The sequence below is a fragment of the Sebastes fasciatus genome, chromosome 4 (assembly GCF_043250625.1).
Source record: "Sebastes fasciatus isolate fSebFas1 chromosome 4, fSebFas1.pri, whole genome shotgun sequence".
NCBI lineage: Eukaryota > Metazoa > Chordata > Actinopteri > Perciformes > Sebastidae > Sebastes > Sebastes fasciatus.
Window position 1 is genome coordinate 10,722,383 of NC_133798.1, and position 16,416 is coordinate 10,738,798.

Genomic DNA, 16,416 nt, shown 5'->3' on the forward strand with positions numbered 1-16,416 from the left:
ACAAAACACCAACCACAGTACGTACAGTATTCCAAGCAAGAAGTCTCTACATGTCACACACCTTTGCTACACGAGGAGTGCATCCGTTCTTTTGGTCCTAAACAGAGTTATTGACTGATCACCTTCCCACCTGACTCACAGGTCACCTTCCGGTTAAAGCTGGACTATCTTGTGAGCCACCTGTGAGTCCATATACGCCGGTGCCTCTTTTTTTTTAGACGTTTCAGTAGACGGGATGGCACAGATAATCAAGGCAACACGTTTCTGCCTTGTTAGCATTATCACCATACAGACCTCTGCGAGCAAACCAACTTTACCTGCCTCTGAGCTTTCATACAAATCTTTATTGACAACTGTCAACAGCCAGAACGGCCCTCAGGAGCTGACGGACCATGTTTTTCTTTCTATTTTACACGTACTACAATGTGACCACTCAGGTCGTGGCTGACGATCGGATCGTACAGTGTGAGCACATAAATCGTGAGCTTTGGCTTTACATTGCAAACGATCTACTTGTACAGTAGGAATAGGAATTACACAACAACATTTCTAAAATCGTACAGTGTATGCCCAGCTTAAGCCATTATCATTTGGGCACCATGAATGTTTGTACCAAATTGCTGTGCTTATCCATCCAGTAATTATCCAGAGATATTTCACAGGATAAGGGAAAATGTTGACGTGGTGGGTGCCCCAGAGGAATTTCCAGGTGATCAATCAAGTATTCATCCTCTAGGGACCATGAACGTCTGTACAAACTGTCTATCAGTCTGTCCATCCAATAGTTGTTGAGATATTTCAGTCTGGACCAAAGTGGTGGACCGACCGACACTCTGACCTCGGCATCCCTAGAGCCATGTTGACAGTGGCTAAAATGAACATTTAAATGACCTGTACTATGTTGGATGGTTCTATGAGGACGCAACATAAGATACAACACATCCAGCATGAACACAGCTATATAACATGGCATATACATGATGAATGCCAAGCTGTTCTTTTACAGTCATTTTCACTGATCACTAGTATGAATCTGTAGCTTTTAACTTCTTCATTTTGTTATGCTTATTGAGGATTTTTATATCCAACTCATATAGAGACTCTTTTGGAATATTGTATGTACTGTGGCTGGCTTTTTGTTCAGGACCAAAATAACCCGCCGTTAATCTCAAGGGTGGGTTATTTCACAGCGATAGGTCACATTATGTTGCAATTGAAGTATTTGTAGAATGGAAAGTAGAACATTGCTTTCAACACTCCAGACATCACCGGCCACACCTCCGATTTGTTCAGTAGGTCAAATTAATAAATGGGTCACTGAGAGTGGGCTCTGACATTGTAGGTTACTTTCTTAAGAATGTGATGAAATGATAAAAGAAGTGACTGGATGTTACTCATCCACTGAGCTGGAACAGTGCTGAGGCAGTGATGAGTGTCTCAAACATGCACATACATTTGTGCATGCACATACACCAGCAACATCGACCCTTCAACATACGCAGCAACAAGGACCCCAGTGTCTTAGAAGGGATGTGAAACTCACTTTAAACTTTCACATTATGTTGCAATTGAAGTATTTGTAGAATGGAAAGCAGAACATTGCTTTCAACACTCCAGACATCACCGGCCACACCTCCGATTTGTTCAGTAGGTCAAATTAATAAATGGGTCACTGAGAGTGGGCTCTGACATTGTAGGTTACTTTCTTAAGAATGTGATGAAATGATAAAAGAAGTGACTGGATGTTACTCATCCACTGAGCTGGAACAGTGCTGAGGCAGTGATGAGTGTCTCAAACATGCACATACATTTGTGCATGCACATACACCAGCAACATCGACCCTTCAACATACGCAGCAACAAGGACCCCAGTGTCTTAGAAGGGATGTGAAACTCACTTTAAACTTTCACTCACCCACACTGCAAACACACTCACACCTGAATACACCCACAGAGGACTGTAGGTTTTTGGTAAGTGAGAGGTCAGAGGTCACAGAGGGAGATGAGGTGGAGTGAGTGAGTATTTTGGGATGAGTGTGTGTGTGTGTCAGAGAGGTGGGAGGGACAGTCTTGTGTGTATAAATACAGGACTGTGGTGGACACCAAGCATGAAAAGAAGAGTGTAAAGACACTTGATTACACTTGGAGCAACATTTTAATAGACTTGAATAGAAAGATCTGCTATGGCCAACCACAAGGGTAAGTGATCGATCGATCAACCTATCTATCCATCTATCTATCTATCTATCTATCTATCTATCTATCTATCTATCTATCTATCTATCTATTGTATCTATCTATCTATCGTTAATGCTTATTGTCTACATCTCTTACTCCCTCTCTCTCTGCAGTCCGTATTACAAACTTTTCGGGAGATTATTATGTGTGTGAAAAATGTGCTGATGCATGATTCGACACTTTGGTGTGAATGACCCATCCTAATTCCTCCAGGGTTCAGACTGGCCAACGGAGGCTACATTTTACAGTTTTACATTTGTGCTTAAAAAACTAGTTACTGTGTCAGTAAATTGGCTGATGCCACCAAAATGAAAAGTTGATCAAAATGCTTACACATTTTTTCACCGGACAACCCTGGAAATGTTAAATCTCTGTTTTGTTCTACTTTTTTGTTGACACTGACTGCTTACTGTACTATACCAGAATTTCAGTTCTGTCTAGCTGAAGGCTATTATGTATCACACTGAGCTTTTTAGATTCCCATTTCAACAGTAGGTCAAAGTTTACTCGGAAAAAGTGAATACTGTAGTGCCCAGAAAAAAGGATATGCACATTTGTATGTATACATCTTTTTTTTTTACATGTAGCCGACTGTAAACGGAAAATTAACTTTCATGTAAAGTCATATACAGTGAACAGAAAATTTGCCACAAAATGACATTAAGAAAAAACCTGCGGTAGTTCAGTAAAGAGCAACTAATTGTACCTCCTCACAGTACGTAACACCATGTCATAGATTTTTATGGAAAATGAAAATGTATGTTAGACAGATTTTCATAATTAAATGGATCATTTTGCATGTGATGGCTCAAGCAAGAGTGTTTAGAAGTTGTGAAGAGGATGATAATTTCACTGAGAATCAACTCATCAGTTTTGATCAGCAAGCCATGTGCAAGAGGTTATTGTGCAAATTGTAGACAATTGTACTTACTCTTGTGCCAATACATGTGCAAGTTAACTGTCTCCTAGCTGCAGCTTCATATTTACTGTTCAAGAGTCAGTTTTGATCTTCTCATCTAACGCTTGGCAAGAAAGTGAATGAGTGTATTTCCCAAAATGTGCAAATATTTCTTTAACAAGAATACATGTACTGAAGACGACAACCTAGTCATCAAGTTCAACTTGTGACCTGTGCAACTCTCTGTCAACTCTGAGTAAGGTCACAACAGGTGAACTCTTCCATCACTGCCAATATTGTATTTACAGTAGCCACAACGCAGTCAAACACAGACAGTTATTGCAGACTGATTGTTCAACTTTGTCTCCGTTAGGTTTGATTATTGATGTGGATCCCAGAAGTCATGAAAACAACTTGGCTCACCGCACCAGGGAGATTGATAGAGAGCGCCTGATTGTCCGCAGGGGTCAACCGTTCTCCATAACTGTGCAGTGCTCTGGGTCTCTGCCCCCCAAACACCACCTGGAACTGGTCCTGCACCTTGGTGAGTACAGCCTCACTTAGAAGATACCAGGAGGGGTTAGCCTGATGGGTTTCTGATGCTAATCCAATAGGGATGCACAATTTATATCGGGCCCGATAAATCATTGGCCAATAATGGGAAATTTATATTATTATGTATTATCACTATTGTATTATTAAATTATAGCCTATAAATTATCAGCTGATATTACAAAGCCAAATTGCTTTCATTAACTTAACAAGCGCAGCATCTTAACGCTCTGATACAGTAGTATGCACCTTTAAAGTTGGTTTGCAATCTGCCAATAATCACAGAGAAGAAGAAAAAGAAAAACCACGCTGACAAGAGAGCTAAACATGTTGTCGCCGGTGCAAACGTTTTTTCACAGTTTCAAAAGGAAGACAACATGATTGCAATTTCCAATACAAGTTTTTTAATGCACTAAAAAAGAAATGAAAACATTTGAACCATTCTTTGTTTTTGTTGTGTTAACAATAGTGATGTCAGTTAGATTTGGTCAGGTCAGATCTATGGAATATTAAATCATCCATATTTGCTCACTACATCACAGCCTTTCTTATCCTCAGGTGTGTATAAACTAAGGGTTATGAACTTGTTTTTAAAAATACAAAAATGTGAAATTATCGGTTATCCTGTTAGTATCAGCCATGAGAAGCAGATAATTACCGTATTGGCTAAAGAAAGTCAATATCATGCATCCCTACAAAGGTGTGGTGTACTAAGCCAGAAAAAGAACAAGAAGACATTCAATACAAAAAAAAATACTTATTCAGTAAATAAGTAGGCCTATGCATTTTAACACATAAGAACTTGATGCTGCAGTCAATTTGATTCTTCTATACCAACAGTTTAGCCTGTCCTGTGGACTAGTCTTTTCACTTCCTCCACGGTTACCTCCTCAACTGTAGTTGACAACTATAGAATTCTGGTCTTAATCATATCTAACAACCAAAATATTTTCAGACGAAGGTCCCTAAGTCCCAAAATCTTATCAAATGGGGGTCCGTGAGTGGGGTTCTTGACAAGAAATAAGTTGAGAACCACTGTTTTAGATAATTACGGTTAGCTGAAACAACAGCTGTCTTGGTTCTGTGCTACATTCAAACAGATTCACACCGGGGAAGCATTTCTTGTGCCTGTGTTTATTATAATAAATAGCTCACTGACTGTGTTTTTAATAGTTTTTTAGACAACAAAGGCACAGAGGAATAAGCTACGTCAGGTTTTGGTTACACAGGCTTGTTAGTTTCTTGTAGGATCAGTTGTGATTTGTTGCCAAAAAACAATATAGTATAATAAACAGCTTTCGTAAGACGACCTACCACCTGGCTAGGATAACCAAGAGTGTAGCTAGATATTCCCCATAAAAGCCCCATAAAAAGAGTAATGAACAAATATACAGTAGTTAAGTTGGAAGTTAGTCAGTCCTTGATCCAAAACACAGTGATCCTCTGTAAACTAGCTGGTAACACTCTTTTCTTGTCATAAATCCTCCATTTAATTCATAGTAGCAAAATGTATTTCCCTCACTTTTCTTATGCTGATTTGAACAATAGTTTGTGATGCTGACTCAGATAAATAGCAAGAAGATTAATTGATGGTACAACAATCCATTTTGTAAATTATATTAGCATTTTTATGTTTCTTCAGGTAAGAGAGACGAGGTGGTGATCAAGGTTCAGAAGGAGCGTGGGGACGGAGACAAGTGGTGGTTTAACCAGCAGCGAGCGCAGGATGAAATGCTGTTGACTGTGCACAGTCCATCGGACGCCCTCATTGGCCAGTACCGTCTGGCTGTGTTGATGATGTCACCTGACGGACGCATTTTAGAGAAGACCGACAAAATTATGTTCCACCTGCTCTTTAACCCGTGGTGCAAAGGTAAAACATAAAGCAAACACACTCAGCTATGTGCTTCCTCAGACTAACTGCATTCACTTTCTGCAGCTTTTAAACTTGAATATGGAGCATCTGATTAGGAAACAAAACTTCAGCAGTCATTTTGATCTGCGTTGAATGATCATGATTTGTGTGTGTGTGTACCAGATGATGTGGTGTACCTCCCCGATGAGAGTCTGCTCGAGGAGTATGTTATGAATGAAGATGGACTCATTTATATGGGGGCCTCGGATTACATCAATAGTATTCCCTGGAATTATGGACAGGTAACTCTCTCACACACACACACACACAGACACACACACACACACACACACACACACACACACACTGTGGGAATGTGCTGAGTATGGCTGTCTGTCAGGCCAGTAGGTGGCCTGTGTGAATTGTCACAGCAGTGTGACGGCGGAGACTCGGGGGCTTCAGCTGGATCAGGAACTCTGTTTGCTGGACGGAGAAAACTTCTGGACGAGTGGTGTCAGAATGTAACCAAACCACACATACATGGGCTTGTTCCTTCACAGCTCACTGGGAGGGCAGAGAGGAAGACAAACAGGCAGGCAAACAGATAGATGGCAGACAGACAGACAGGAGGGGTGTAAGACACAAACCAAGCAATGGGAAACATGTGATTTGAAATCCGTTTTTTAAAAAAAGGTTGAGAAGTTTCTCCTGCTTAACAACCAACCTTTTCTTTTCTTTGTTCCTCTCTCATGTTTTCTCTCCATCTCCCTGTGATTCTCTCTCTCTCTCTCAGTTTGAGGACTATGTGATGGATATCTGTTTTGAAGTCCTGGACAACTCCAAGGAGGCCCTGAAAAACTCTGAGACAGACATTGAGCAGAGATGTGACCCCGTCTATGTCAGCAGGATAATCACTGCGATGGTGACGATCTCTTCTACTCGCTGCTAAAACAATACTGGCAGTTTAACAACAGTACAACAAAAAAACATCTGCATTTTAGTTTTCTCTGTCTGAGTGGTAACGCATAAGGTACATTAGTTATCCATCAAAACAGCTCAATAGAAACCCCAGGAAGGAGTTGTCACTTTACTTACCTTACTGTTTGACTAATGATCCCGACATACGATCCTATATACACATATTATCAGGATGATACATGAAAATCTCCCATTTTCAAACCTGTGCTTCATGCAGTGATTCACAGCTTTAAAGATGTCTCCTCGAATTGTTGTCTTCACCCATCCAGGTGAACTCTCAAGGTGACAGGGGTGTGTTGACCGGTCGCTGGCACGAGCCGTACACTGATGGAGTCTCACCGCAAAAATGGACCGGCAGCGTGCCGATCCTCCAACAGTGGAGCAAGGCCGGGGTGAGGGCGGTCAAATATGGCCAGTGCTGGGTGTTTGCTGCCGTCGCTTGCACAGGTGAGGCTTTCACCGATTTCACTCCTGCTTGATGGAATGATCCCAAAGTGTAATAGCTCTGAAGATAAGGAAAAACAAGTGTTTTCAGGAGTAATTGCTTCTGACTGTACAAGTCATGTTTTTAAAGAGATAATTCAACATTTTGAGAAATATGCTTATTAGATTTGGGTAACCAAATAAAATGGAAAGGAACAAGTAAAGGAATGAATCTGATCGGTGTTATCTTCACAGTGCTGCGCTGTCTGGGAATCCCAACACGCCTCATCACCAACTTCTCTTCAGCCCATGATGTCGATGGAAACCTCTCTCTAGACTTCCTGCTGAATGAAAAACTGGAGAGGATAGAGCAAAACAATAACGACAGCTCCTGGTAGGAACCATCACACATTTTGAATAAGATTTAGTAGAAGACATTACATCATCTCAAGTAATACATTATCTCCTCCTTTCCTCGTGATTTTAGGAACTTCCACTGTTGGGTCGAGTCCTGGATGAGGAGAGATGATCTCCCCAAAGGAAATGATGGCTGGCAGGTTTTGGACCCCACCCCTCAAGAACTGAGTGATGGTACATTCCTTATGTTTAACCTAATCTCTTTTATTCACCTCTCTCTCTTCTATATATCTGTCTATCTGTGTCTTACAAGACATTGTTCACCTTATCCACCTTGATAACTAAAAAATAACCATTGACTGTTGTCACCACTATAAACTGTTCTCTGGCTGCAATTGAATGGAATAAACTTCCAGTATCTCTGAAACTCATTGAAGCAGAGAGAGATTTTAAACAGGTTTTATGAAGAAATGGCTGGCAAATAGTCTCTCACAATAAGTACCTTGCACAAACCTTGCACTAACTCTTTTATGCGATTGGATTTATGTGATATTGTATTTGCACCTGTCAGAGCATCTTGCCCCACCATCAGAGGATAACAATGGAAATAAGCCTGTAGCTTTATTGTGTAATTTGTAATCCTCCTTTTAATCCTGTACGTGATCATCAGGGGAAGCAGTGTTATGTGTATTTTAATGAGTATCTATCTATCTATCTATCTATCTATCTATCTATCTATCTATCTATCTATCTATCTATCTATCTATCTATCTATCTATCTATCTATCTATCTATCTATCTATCTGTTCTCAAGATTGTCACTGCTTACCTTCTCTGGTATCATATTGTGATATATTAGATTCAAGGCTGGTTGGTGTTTCCTATCAGCCTGATAATTAATATGAATTACCACCATTAAAAAATATTGTTTCCTGTTACTGAGTCAACTATCTCATGACGCCAGAAATGGTTTAAAGAAATCCTTGACAAAATTAATTTGTACCCTTCAGGTGAGTATTGCTGTGGTCCATGTCCGGTGATGGCCATCAAGGAGGGAAATCTGGCAGTAAAGTATGACACTCCATTTATATTCGCTGAGGTGAACGCTGATATCATCCACTGGATTGTCCAACGAGATGGCCAACGGCGCAAGGTGATTGACTTTTGTTTTGATTTGTCTTTCATATATGTTCAAGTTAAAAAAAAACACTGCACATAAGATCAAAAAATAAAAAGATTTAATGATAATTATGATTGTTGTTATCGTTACAGATCAGAGTGGACCAGGCGACTGTGGGGAGGAACATCAGCACCAAAAGTGTTTACGGCAACCAAAGAGAAGATGTCACTTGGCACTACAAATATCCTGAGGGTTAGTTGGGAAGACGTACACAGAGGAGTAGATAGAATAGGATCAGTAATTGCAGAAATTTACAGCAGCCATACTGATAACACCTTATTGACTATAATCACATTCACTTCAGTATACAGCATTCACCAACAATATGTAGCCTTCTGTTTGTAAGACGCTATTTCATGTGATTCAAAAGAAATCATACAACTGGTTGAGTGTGTAACTGATGGATGCTCTGAAGCTCCAGCGGTCTGTAACTTCCACCGTTTAACTTGTGTAATATCTGCTCATCGTGATCCGTTTAGACACATGCTCAGGATTAGTTGTCATGAACCAACATCTTCTCCACAGGCTCCAAGAAGGAGAGAGAGGTGTACGAGAAGGCGGGACGCCGGGTCACAGAGCCAACCAATGGGAGCGTAGAACCAACACAACTGGAGATTTCAATCAAGCATGCTAAACCTGTATTTGGGACAGACTTTGATGTGATTGTTGAGGTATGGAGTGCTCAGACTGTGAATGGATGGATGGATGGATGGATGGACGGATGGCATCATACACAGTGAATCTGGGGCTGCTGTTGTCAGAATGTGTTTCTTCTAGTATTCTGTTTGATTTATGGACATTTAGTGGAATAACAGAGCGATCAAATAAAGCAGTCAATCCATTCATCCAGTCATGAATCCATTCTGTCTGCAGGTGAAGAATGAAGGAGGCAGAGACGCTCATGCTCAGCTGACCGTACTGGTCACGGCTGTAACTTACAACAGTCTCCACCGAGGGGAGTGCCAGAGACAAGCAATCAGTTTGAGAGTGCCAGCTTATGAAGGTTAGTTGCTCAAATAAACCTGCAAATGTCTGTGGCGCAGGCATAGGCTACTGTAAAACAACAGGGATACTGTGTTTTACCTGCACACTTTATCTCTCTTATTTTGTGGCAGCATGATTTTCCTGTTTAATACTATACTGTTGGGGTGTGTGTGTGTGTGTTTAGCCCACAAGGAAGTGCTGCGTCTGCACTATGACGACTATGCCAAGTGTGCCTCTGATCATCATCTGATCAGGGTGAGAGCCTTCTTAGAGGCTTCAGGGGAGAGCGAACCCATCATGACTGAGGCCAACATCCCACTGAGCATGCCTGAACTCCTCGTACAGGTGGGTAAACACGGAGTGCGCCTAGAGGTCATAGTTGGACCACGGAAGCATTTATAAGGTTTATAATAATACTTGTGTAATGTGTGTCTAAATGACAGGCAGAGGACCGATTAGAATGAAACTATGAACTATTCGATTTTGCAGGTTATTATTTAGAATAAGGTGTACGTTGAGCTAGAAGACTATTGATGTCAAGCGTTTGAGGTTTCTCATAACTGCATGAGAAACATCCCACACGTCATTCTTGGTGTATGTTAGAAAATCACAGATTCAACAGTCATGGGGAAAAATCCATATGTAATTAAAAATCACCACAATCGACAGTTTTGATATTTAATGAAAAAAAGACTTTATGATCTACGCTTAAGTTAATTATTATTGCCTTGTTTGGGAGTATTAGTTGACTAGATCATAGAACTTCTAGCTGGTATGCACATTAAAACACCAGGATCCAAGAGCCATTAAACTATTTATTCAGTATGGATAATGGATGAAGATGATGATTTTTCCAGCACAATAAACAAATTAAATCAATATATTGCCATGCTTACCACAATTAGAAATAATAAACAAGAGGTACATAAGTTATCTTACGTTATTAATGCATCAACTTCTTAAGAATGAAATGCTTTCACATCATCCATCCGGATCCTAATTATAAAAAACATAAGTCAATACCAATTAACAAAATATACCACCACTTTCTTCTAAAATTAAACGGATTGCCTTACTTACTGGGTTTGACTTTAGCTCACAGGTAAGTAGCTTATATCACACAGCTCCAGAATTGACTGGAGGCTTGAGATTTTAAACATTTAAGATCAAAATGTCAGCTTTTAAAATGTTCTTCCATGATCACTCTTGGTTTAAGTTTATGTATAAAACCACATGAGGATGTATTCACAATCAGCTGACAGTTTCTTCGATTTCTGAACTTTAATCAGAGCCCAGGAACCATTTTATGAACTCAGGAACCTTGTCTGCATTTTAACTGAAGGAACCAGGATCTAGATTTAGTTCCTCTGTCTATCTCGGACTAATTTGCATACTATTTACGGTTCTTCAGATGCGGTGGAAACACAAAAGGGACATTTAGTTCCTGAGTTCAGTTCTTCTGGCTCCGTAGTACCTGAAATTCTTTGATCAGCCATTCGTTCCACAAAATCCACCAATTTTTCTATTGGAAGCCTTTTGATGTTTTGTGTTTCCAGATTGGAAACTGTGATGTCCTACACTGTAAGTTGTACCCTGAGCATAGAGCTGTCATCTCTTTTTCCCAGGTGCCTGGGAAGGCTGTTTTATGGGAACAAGTAACAGCCTACATCTCCTTCACCAACCCTCTGCCGGTTCGTCTGAAGGGTGGCGTGTTCACTGTAGAGGGAGCCGGCCTACTGTCGGCCACTGAGGTCCATGTTAAGTAAGTACTGATTCAACCATCTTCAGTGGCACGTGCAAAGAATTGACAGGCACTGCATACGTCACAGGCACTAGAATAAAAGCTGGTGGTTGTGTCAATATCAAACCACCCAACGTGAATTAAAAAAATGAGGTCTAGACTGACCCTAACTGTAAGATGTCAGAAGCCCAGAAGCACAAGCACACTTTGTAGCCAAACTAGCAGTGTTTGATCAGTTGGTCTTGTTTTATAATACCTTCCAGAGTGAAATAAACTATTAATCAACTACTGGCTTGAAATAAAATGAAACTCAAGCATTCATCTCTCTCTCTCTTTTCTTTTCAGGGGTGATATAGCTCCAGGCCAGAAGGTGTCTGTCAAGCTCTCGTTCTCACCCGTGCGGACCGGGACCAAGAAGCTCCTGGTGGACTTTGACTCTGACAGACTGAAGGACGTGAAGGGAGTCGCCACTGTGCTTGTCCGCAAGAGGTACAGCCGACATTATTAAAAACCTTTGAGCTGACTGAAAGTGACACATCTTGTATTGTGAGATGGATGACTGTGACCTTATCCACAAAGAAATACTGGTGTTTAATTACCTTAAAGCCACTATGTGTCAGATTTGAATATTTTTGACTTTGCATTATCCTTGGCACTAGATGCCCACATGAAAAAGCACAGAAAGACGGCCTTAAGATGGCAAATAATGTAAACACAGAAGTCATTTTTTACTTTTCGTTTATGTTCCTCCTCTGTACTATTTAATTTCTGACTGAATCACCAAATTTAAGAAGTTTCCTTATATCTTTGTTACCTGGTCCAAATCACCACGGATTTCTAATCCCTGATAATGAAATGAAATGAAAACCATCAGGGCCTTCAGTCCTGAGGTGCAGGGTTAAAAACATTATGCTATATGCTTTGTTATATATATTTGTTGAAAAGTGAATGTGATTTCACAAAATCTGTTGTTGTATGTTTTGTTTCTTAATTACCTTTTTGCACTGTATCCAATCCCATTCTAGTCAAAATATGATTGGAAGACATCACAATTTTTTCATATAATTTAATCCTAATATATTGTAATAATATTATGCATTTTTATAATAATGAATAATGTGTTCATATGCACAGTATGCTTCCAATAAAGTTTTTTTTCACCAGTATTCACTTGATCTGACATGTTATTAATGACATTGATGTTTGAGCTAGGCGATGGGTTGGCTGTCTGCAACATTATTTTAAACTGTACAGAGCCAAGAGAAGAGAGAATTCCTGCATACTGTGCTTTTAATTGCAATGAACTTCATTTAGAAATACATTTCGCTACCTGATCAAGGTCTAAGGACTGAAACGCTGTATTTCTAAATAAAGTTCATTGCAAGTAAAAGAATAGTGTGTGAGAATTCTCTCTTCTCTTGCTCATGGACATTTCATCCCACACTCCTGTCTACAAAAAAATGAAAGTGTGCATTGGCCTTCACAGTCAAAACTGTACAGAGCAAATCATTCTACAAGAGGGAGTCATACTGTCAGTTAAATAGTTCGAATTAAAAAAATAAAGTGTCTGTTATTTCTTAAAGGTACAGTGTGTAGGATTTGGCAGCATCTGGTGGTGTGGTTGCAGATTGCAACCAACTAAGTACCCCTCCCCTCAGTTCTCCCTTTCCAAGACTGCGGTAACGTGAGCCTCCAAGTGCAAAACCGTGGTAACGCTGTTCGCCTCGCTCAAAGGCCATCTTTACCATAATAACACTAATTTAGGAGCAACAGAAGTCAGACGGCGGCTGGCGGTACCACGGTTTTGCACTCTGTGGCTCACGGCCCTTTCGTTTGGTTCTGTGCTACTGTGCGGACTGTGCAGAGGACCCACCCCCTATGTAGATATGAAGGGCTCATTCTAAGCTAACAAAAACACAACAATTCTTACTGAAAACATAATTATATATATTATATTCCATTTCTACAAATAGATCCCCCTAAATCCAACACACTGGCCCTTTAAGTACTCTCAGTGGATCTCCAGGAAGGTTGAAGGGACATTTGTTGCCTTCATGTGCAGAAACTGAATGCAATTTAAAGAGAAGTTGTTTAGTATAGAAGTATTGTTTTAGCAGCGAATAGAAGAGATCATGATCATCCTGTTGACGGAGACGGAATCAGCTCAATGCTCAATGTCCATCTCTGAGTTTTTCAGGGCCTCCTTGGAGTTGTCTAGGACTTTAAAACAGATATCCATCACATTGTCCTCAAACTGAGAGAGAGAATCACATGGAGATGGAGAGAAAACATGAGAGAGGAGCAAAGAAAAGAAAAGGTTGGTTGTTAGGCAGGGGAAGTTTCTCAACCTTTTCTTAAAAAACGGATTTCAAATCACATTTGTTTCCCATTGGTCTGTCTGTGTCTTACACCACCTCCTGTCTGTCTGTCTGCCATCTATCTGTTTGCCTGCCTGTTTGTCTTCCTCGCTGCCCTCCCAGCGAGCTGTGAAGGAACAAGCCCATGTTTATGTGGTTTGGTTACATTCTGACACCTCCCGTCCAGAAGTTTCCTCCGTCCAGCAAGCATAGTTCCTGATCCAGCTGAAGCCCCCCGAGTCTCCGCCGTCACACTGCTGCAACAATTCACACAAGCCACCTACTGGCCAGACATACAGCCATACTCAACACATTCACACAGTGTGGCTGTTAGAGAGAGAGAGAGAGAAAGATGATTCCAAGGTATACTTTTGATGTAATCCCAGGTCCCCATGTTAATGACTCCATCTCCTATCCATCATTCATAACATACTCACCACATATACACCACATCATCTGGTACACAAAGATGCACGCACACACGGTCATAGCTAAACTTACAAAAAGTGAATGCACCGTAATTCGTAAATACCGGTATATATTGTGTACCAGGAAGTATAAAGTGTGACAAACCCCGCATAGGGAGGAGGTCGGGCTGGATGGGTTGGTCAAAGAACATTTATGTCTTCAAATTTAGTCTAAAATTCATCATATAGGCTCAGAGACGTCATCCAGACAGAAACCACATGGCTCCTCTCTCACAAACACAAACACACGCGCGCACACACACACACACACACACACACACACACACACACACACACACACACACAGTTTATGGACAAAACAGTCTCAGGATGAAGGTGAAAGAAATGTTAAATCTGGATGATAATGAGAACTTTATCTATTCACTGCACAGTTAAACCATGCACACTACAACAAGCTCCAGCATTTATATATTATGCAGATGTGTTTTATAACGCAGAATGCATGGGGCATATTATTTATCAATATTGCAAAAAGAGCTGGAATATGAAACAGAAAAACCTGTTCAGGAAACCGGCTCTGTTCGACGCTACAGATGAATGAATGCAGTGTGACGTAAAAAAGGTTTGGAAACATTTTCAAATAATTATTCTGGTACCTCCCTTTCTATTGCTGTTGCCCAAGTATGCGTAGGGAAAACCCAGACACACTTTACGACACGCTGCCAAACAAGTTCTCAATTAAATTCTTGTTATTCAGGTAACATTTAGGTCAACTGATTTTCTCACAAACACACACACACACACACACACAGAAGACCATGAGTATACTTCCTAATCCTAATAAGATGCTCCATATTAGAAACTAGACTGAGTGACACATTCACAGGAAACAGAAGAAGCCACCAAGCACAAACAACGAACATTGATTCAGAATATGAATTATTTGAGCGTTTGAGGGCCTCAATTAGAAAAAAATATGACACTGTTCTGTGTGAATTTCCATCATTTGGTGTTTTGATGATGCTGGTGATGATATATACTCAGTCGGGTTGAAAAGTGATGTCGGGTACCTGTCTTATGGTTTATATCTTTGTCATGGGTGCACCAAACAGGTGAAGGGATGAGGTTAGGAACCCCTGCTGAAGGTAAATCATGGAGAAAAACACATCCAGTCTATTTCGATTGTGTTTCTGCTGACTGAATCAAGACACGTTTTATTGTGACACTGAGTAGGGTGTGAGTGTTTCTACAGTAGAAAGACCTGAAGAGGAAGATTTTCTCACATTTTTAAAATATATAGTAGTGTAAAAGTGTATTTGTAGCCTACACATACAAACAAAAATCAACATCTATTTGTACAAATACAGTCTTTGCAGTGTGGCTAGTTGTGGCTGCTGTTATTGCTAATGAGCTAACAAAAACTCATTTCAAGCATGACCGTATTTCCTTAAAAGTTAATGTTTCACATGCTGCAAACATCTCATGATTGTCGGTGCATAGCAGAGTCCAGCTAACTCCTGCATGGTTTGTCCATTAAAACTTTGTTGCTTGATCTGAATACACAGAAAACAACAAGATATTTAGCCAATATTAGCTGCAAGCAGGAAGTCATTGGTTTCAGTCTGACTAGGAAAAGAGATCTGTACTGTCATTCCCTTGAAATGTTTAGGGTTTGCCCAGCATATGAGTTTGATGAGTACAGCTGAAGGCAGGTGTTTGTAGGCTGCCACTAAAGCTAAAACACCAGCAGAGGGAGCAAGAGAGCCATATAGTTGATCCACTGTTGCTGCTGAGCCACTAAACAGAATAACGCTGTCTTCCAGTAAACAATTACAGTAGTCTGGTAAGAATGACAGACTGTAGTTTATGGTAAGAATTCAGAAATACAAATCGACGAGCGGTACAATCTATATATAGTCATTTTTGCCTTCAGGACGACCCAAGTCAGGATGGCCGAGCGGTCTAAGGCGCTGCGTTCAGGTCGCAGTCTCCTCTGGAGGCGTGGGTTCGAATCCCACTTCTGACAGAAATCTTTTTCTTCCTTTACACACATCCTACATCCTGTCAGAAATATCCGGTGTTTCTACACAGTTGCCACACAGAGTGTTCTATGCATACAATATATGTCATCACACGTGACATTACCAACACACATGATTACATTAGAAATGGGCTATGATACAAATATTATTGTCCATTATGTGGAAATTTGATTTGGACTTTTTATGCCTCAGCAGAATAGAGCAATCAATAGGTACCTCCATAAAGAAAGAAAGAAAATCATCTTAAATTAGGACATGAAAAGACAAGAATTACTATACACTACTATATTATTGTTATTATGGTAATAACAATGACATTTTCCTGGCTGTTGTGTTTTTGTGTGATGGTTTGTTGTACTGTATGTATGTTTCATGACATATTT

At 40.3% G+C, this 16,416-nt stretch overlaps 1 protein-coding gene and 1 non-coding gene across 2 annotated transcripts; both read left to right on the forward strand.

The window, feature by feature from the left end:
- The first annotated feature begins 2,079 nt into the window (after positions 1-2,079).
- tgm2l (transglutaminase 2, like) lies at positions 2,080-12,372 on the forward strand. Its single transcript, XM_074631908.1, has 15 exons — positions 2,080-2,199; positions 3,510-3,680; positions 5,331-5,561; positions 5,727-5,845; positions 6,337-6,465; positions 6,791-6,968; positions 7,200-7,338; positions 7,432-7,535; positions 8,312-8,454; positions 8,574-8,673; positions 9,007-9,152; positions 9,355-9,484; positions 9,650-9,810; positions 11,091-11,227; positions 11,552-12,372. Exons 1-15 carry the CDS (start codon positions 2,184-2,186, stop codon positions 11,712-11,714), a joined length of 2,067 nt encoding a protein of 688 aa, XP_074488009.1. The 5' UTR covers positions 2,080-2,183; the 3' UTR covers positions 11,715-12,372.
- Positions 12,373-15,934: 3,562 nt separating this feature from the next.
- Positions 15,935-16,017, forward strand: trnal-cag (transfer RNA leucine (anticodon CAG)). Its single transcript has one exon. It is a non-coding gene; the product is annotated as a tRNA-Leu (tRNA).
- Positions 16,018-16,416: the final 399 nt, after the last annotated feature.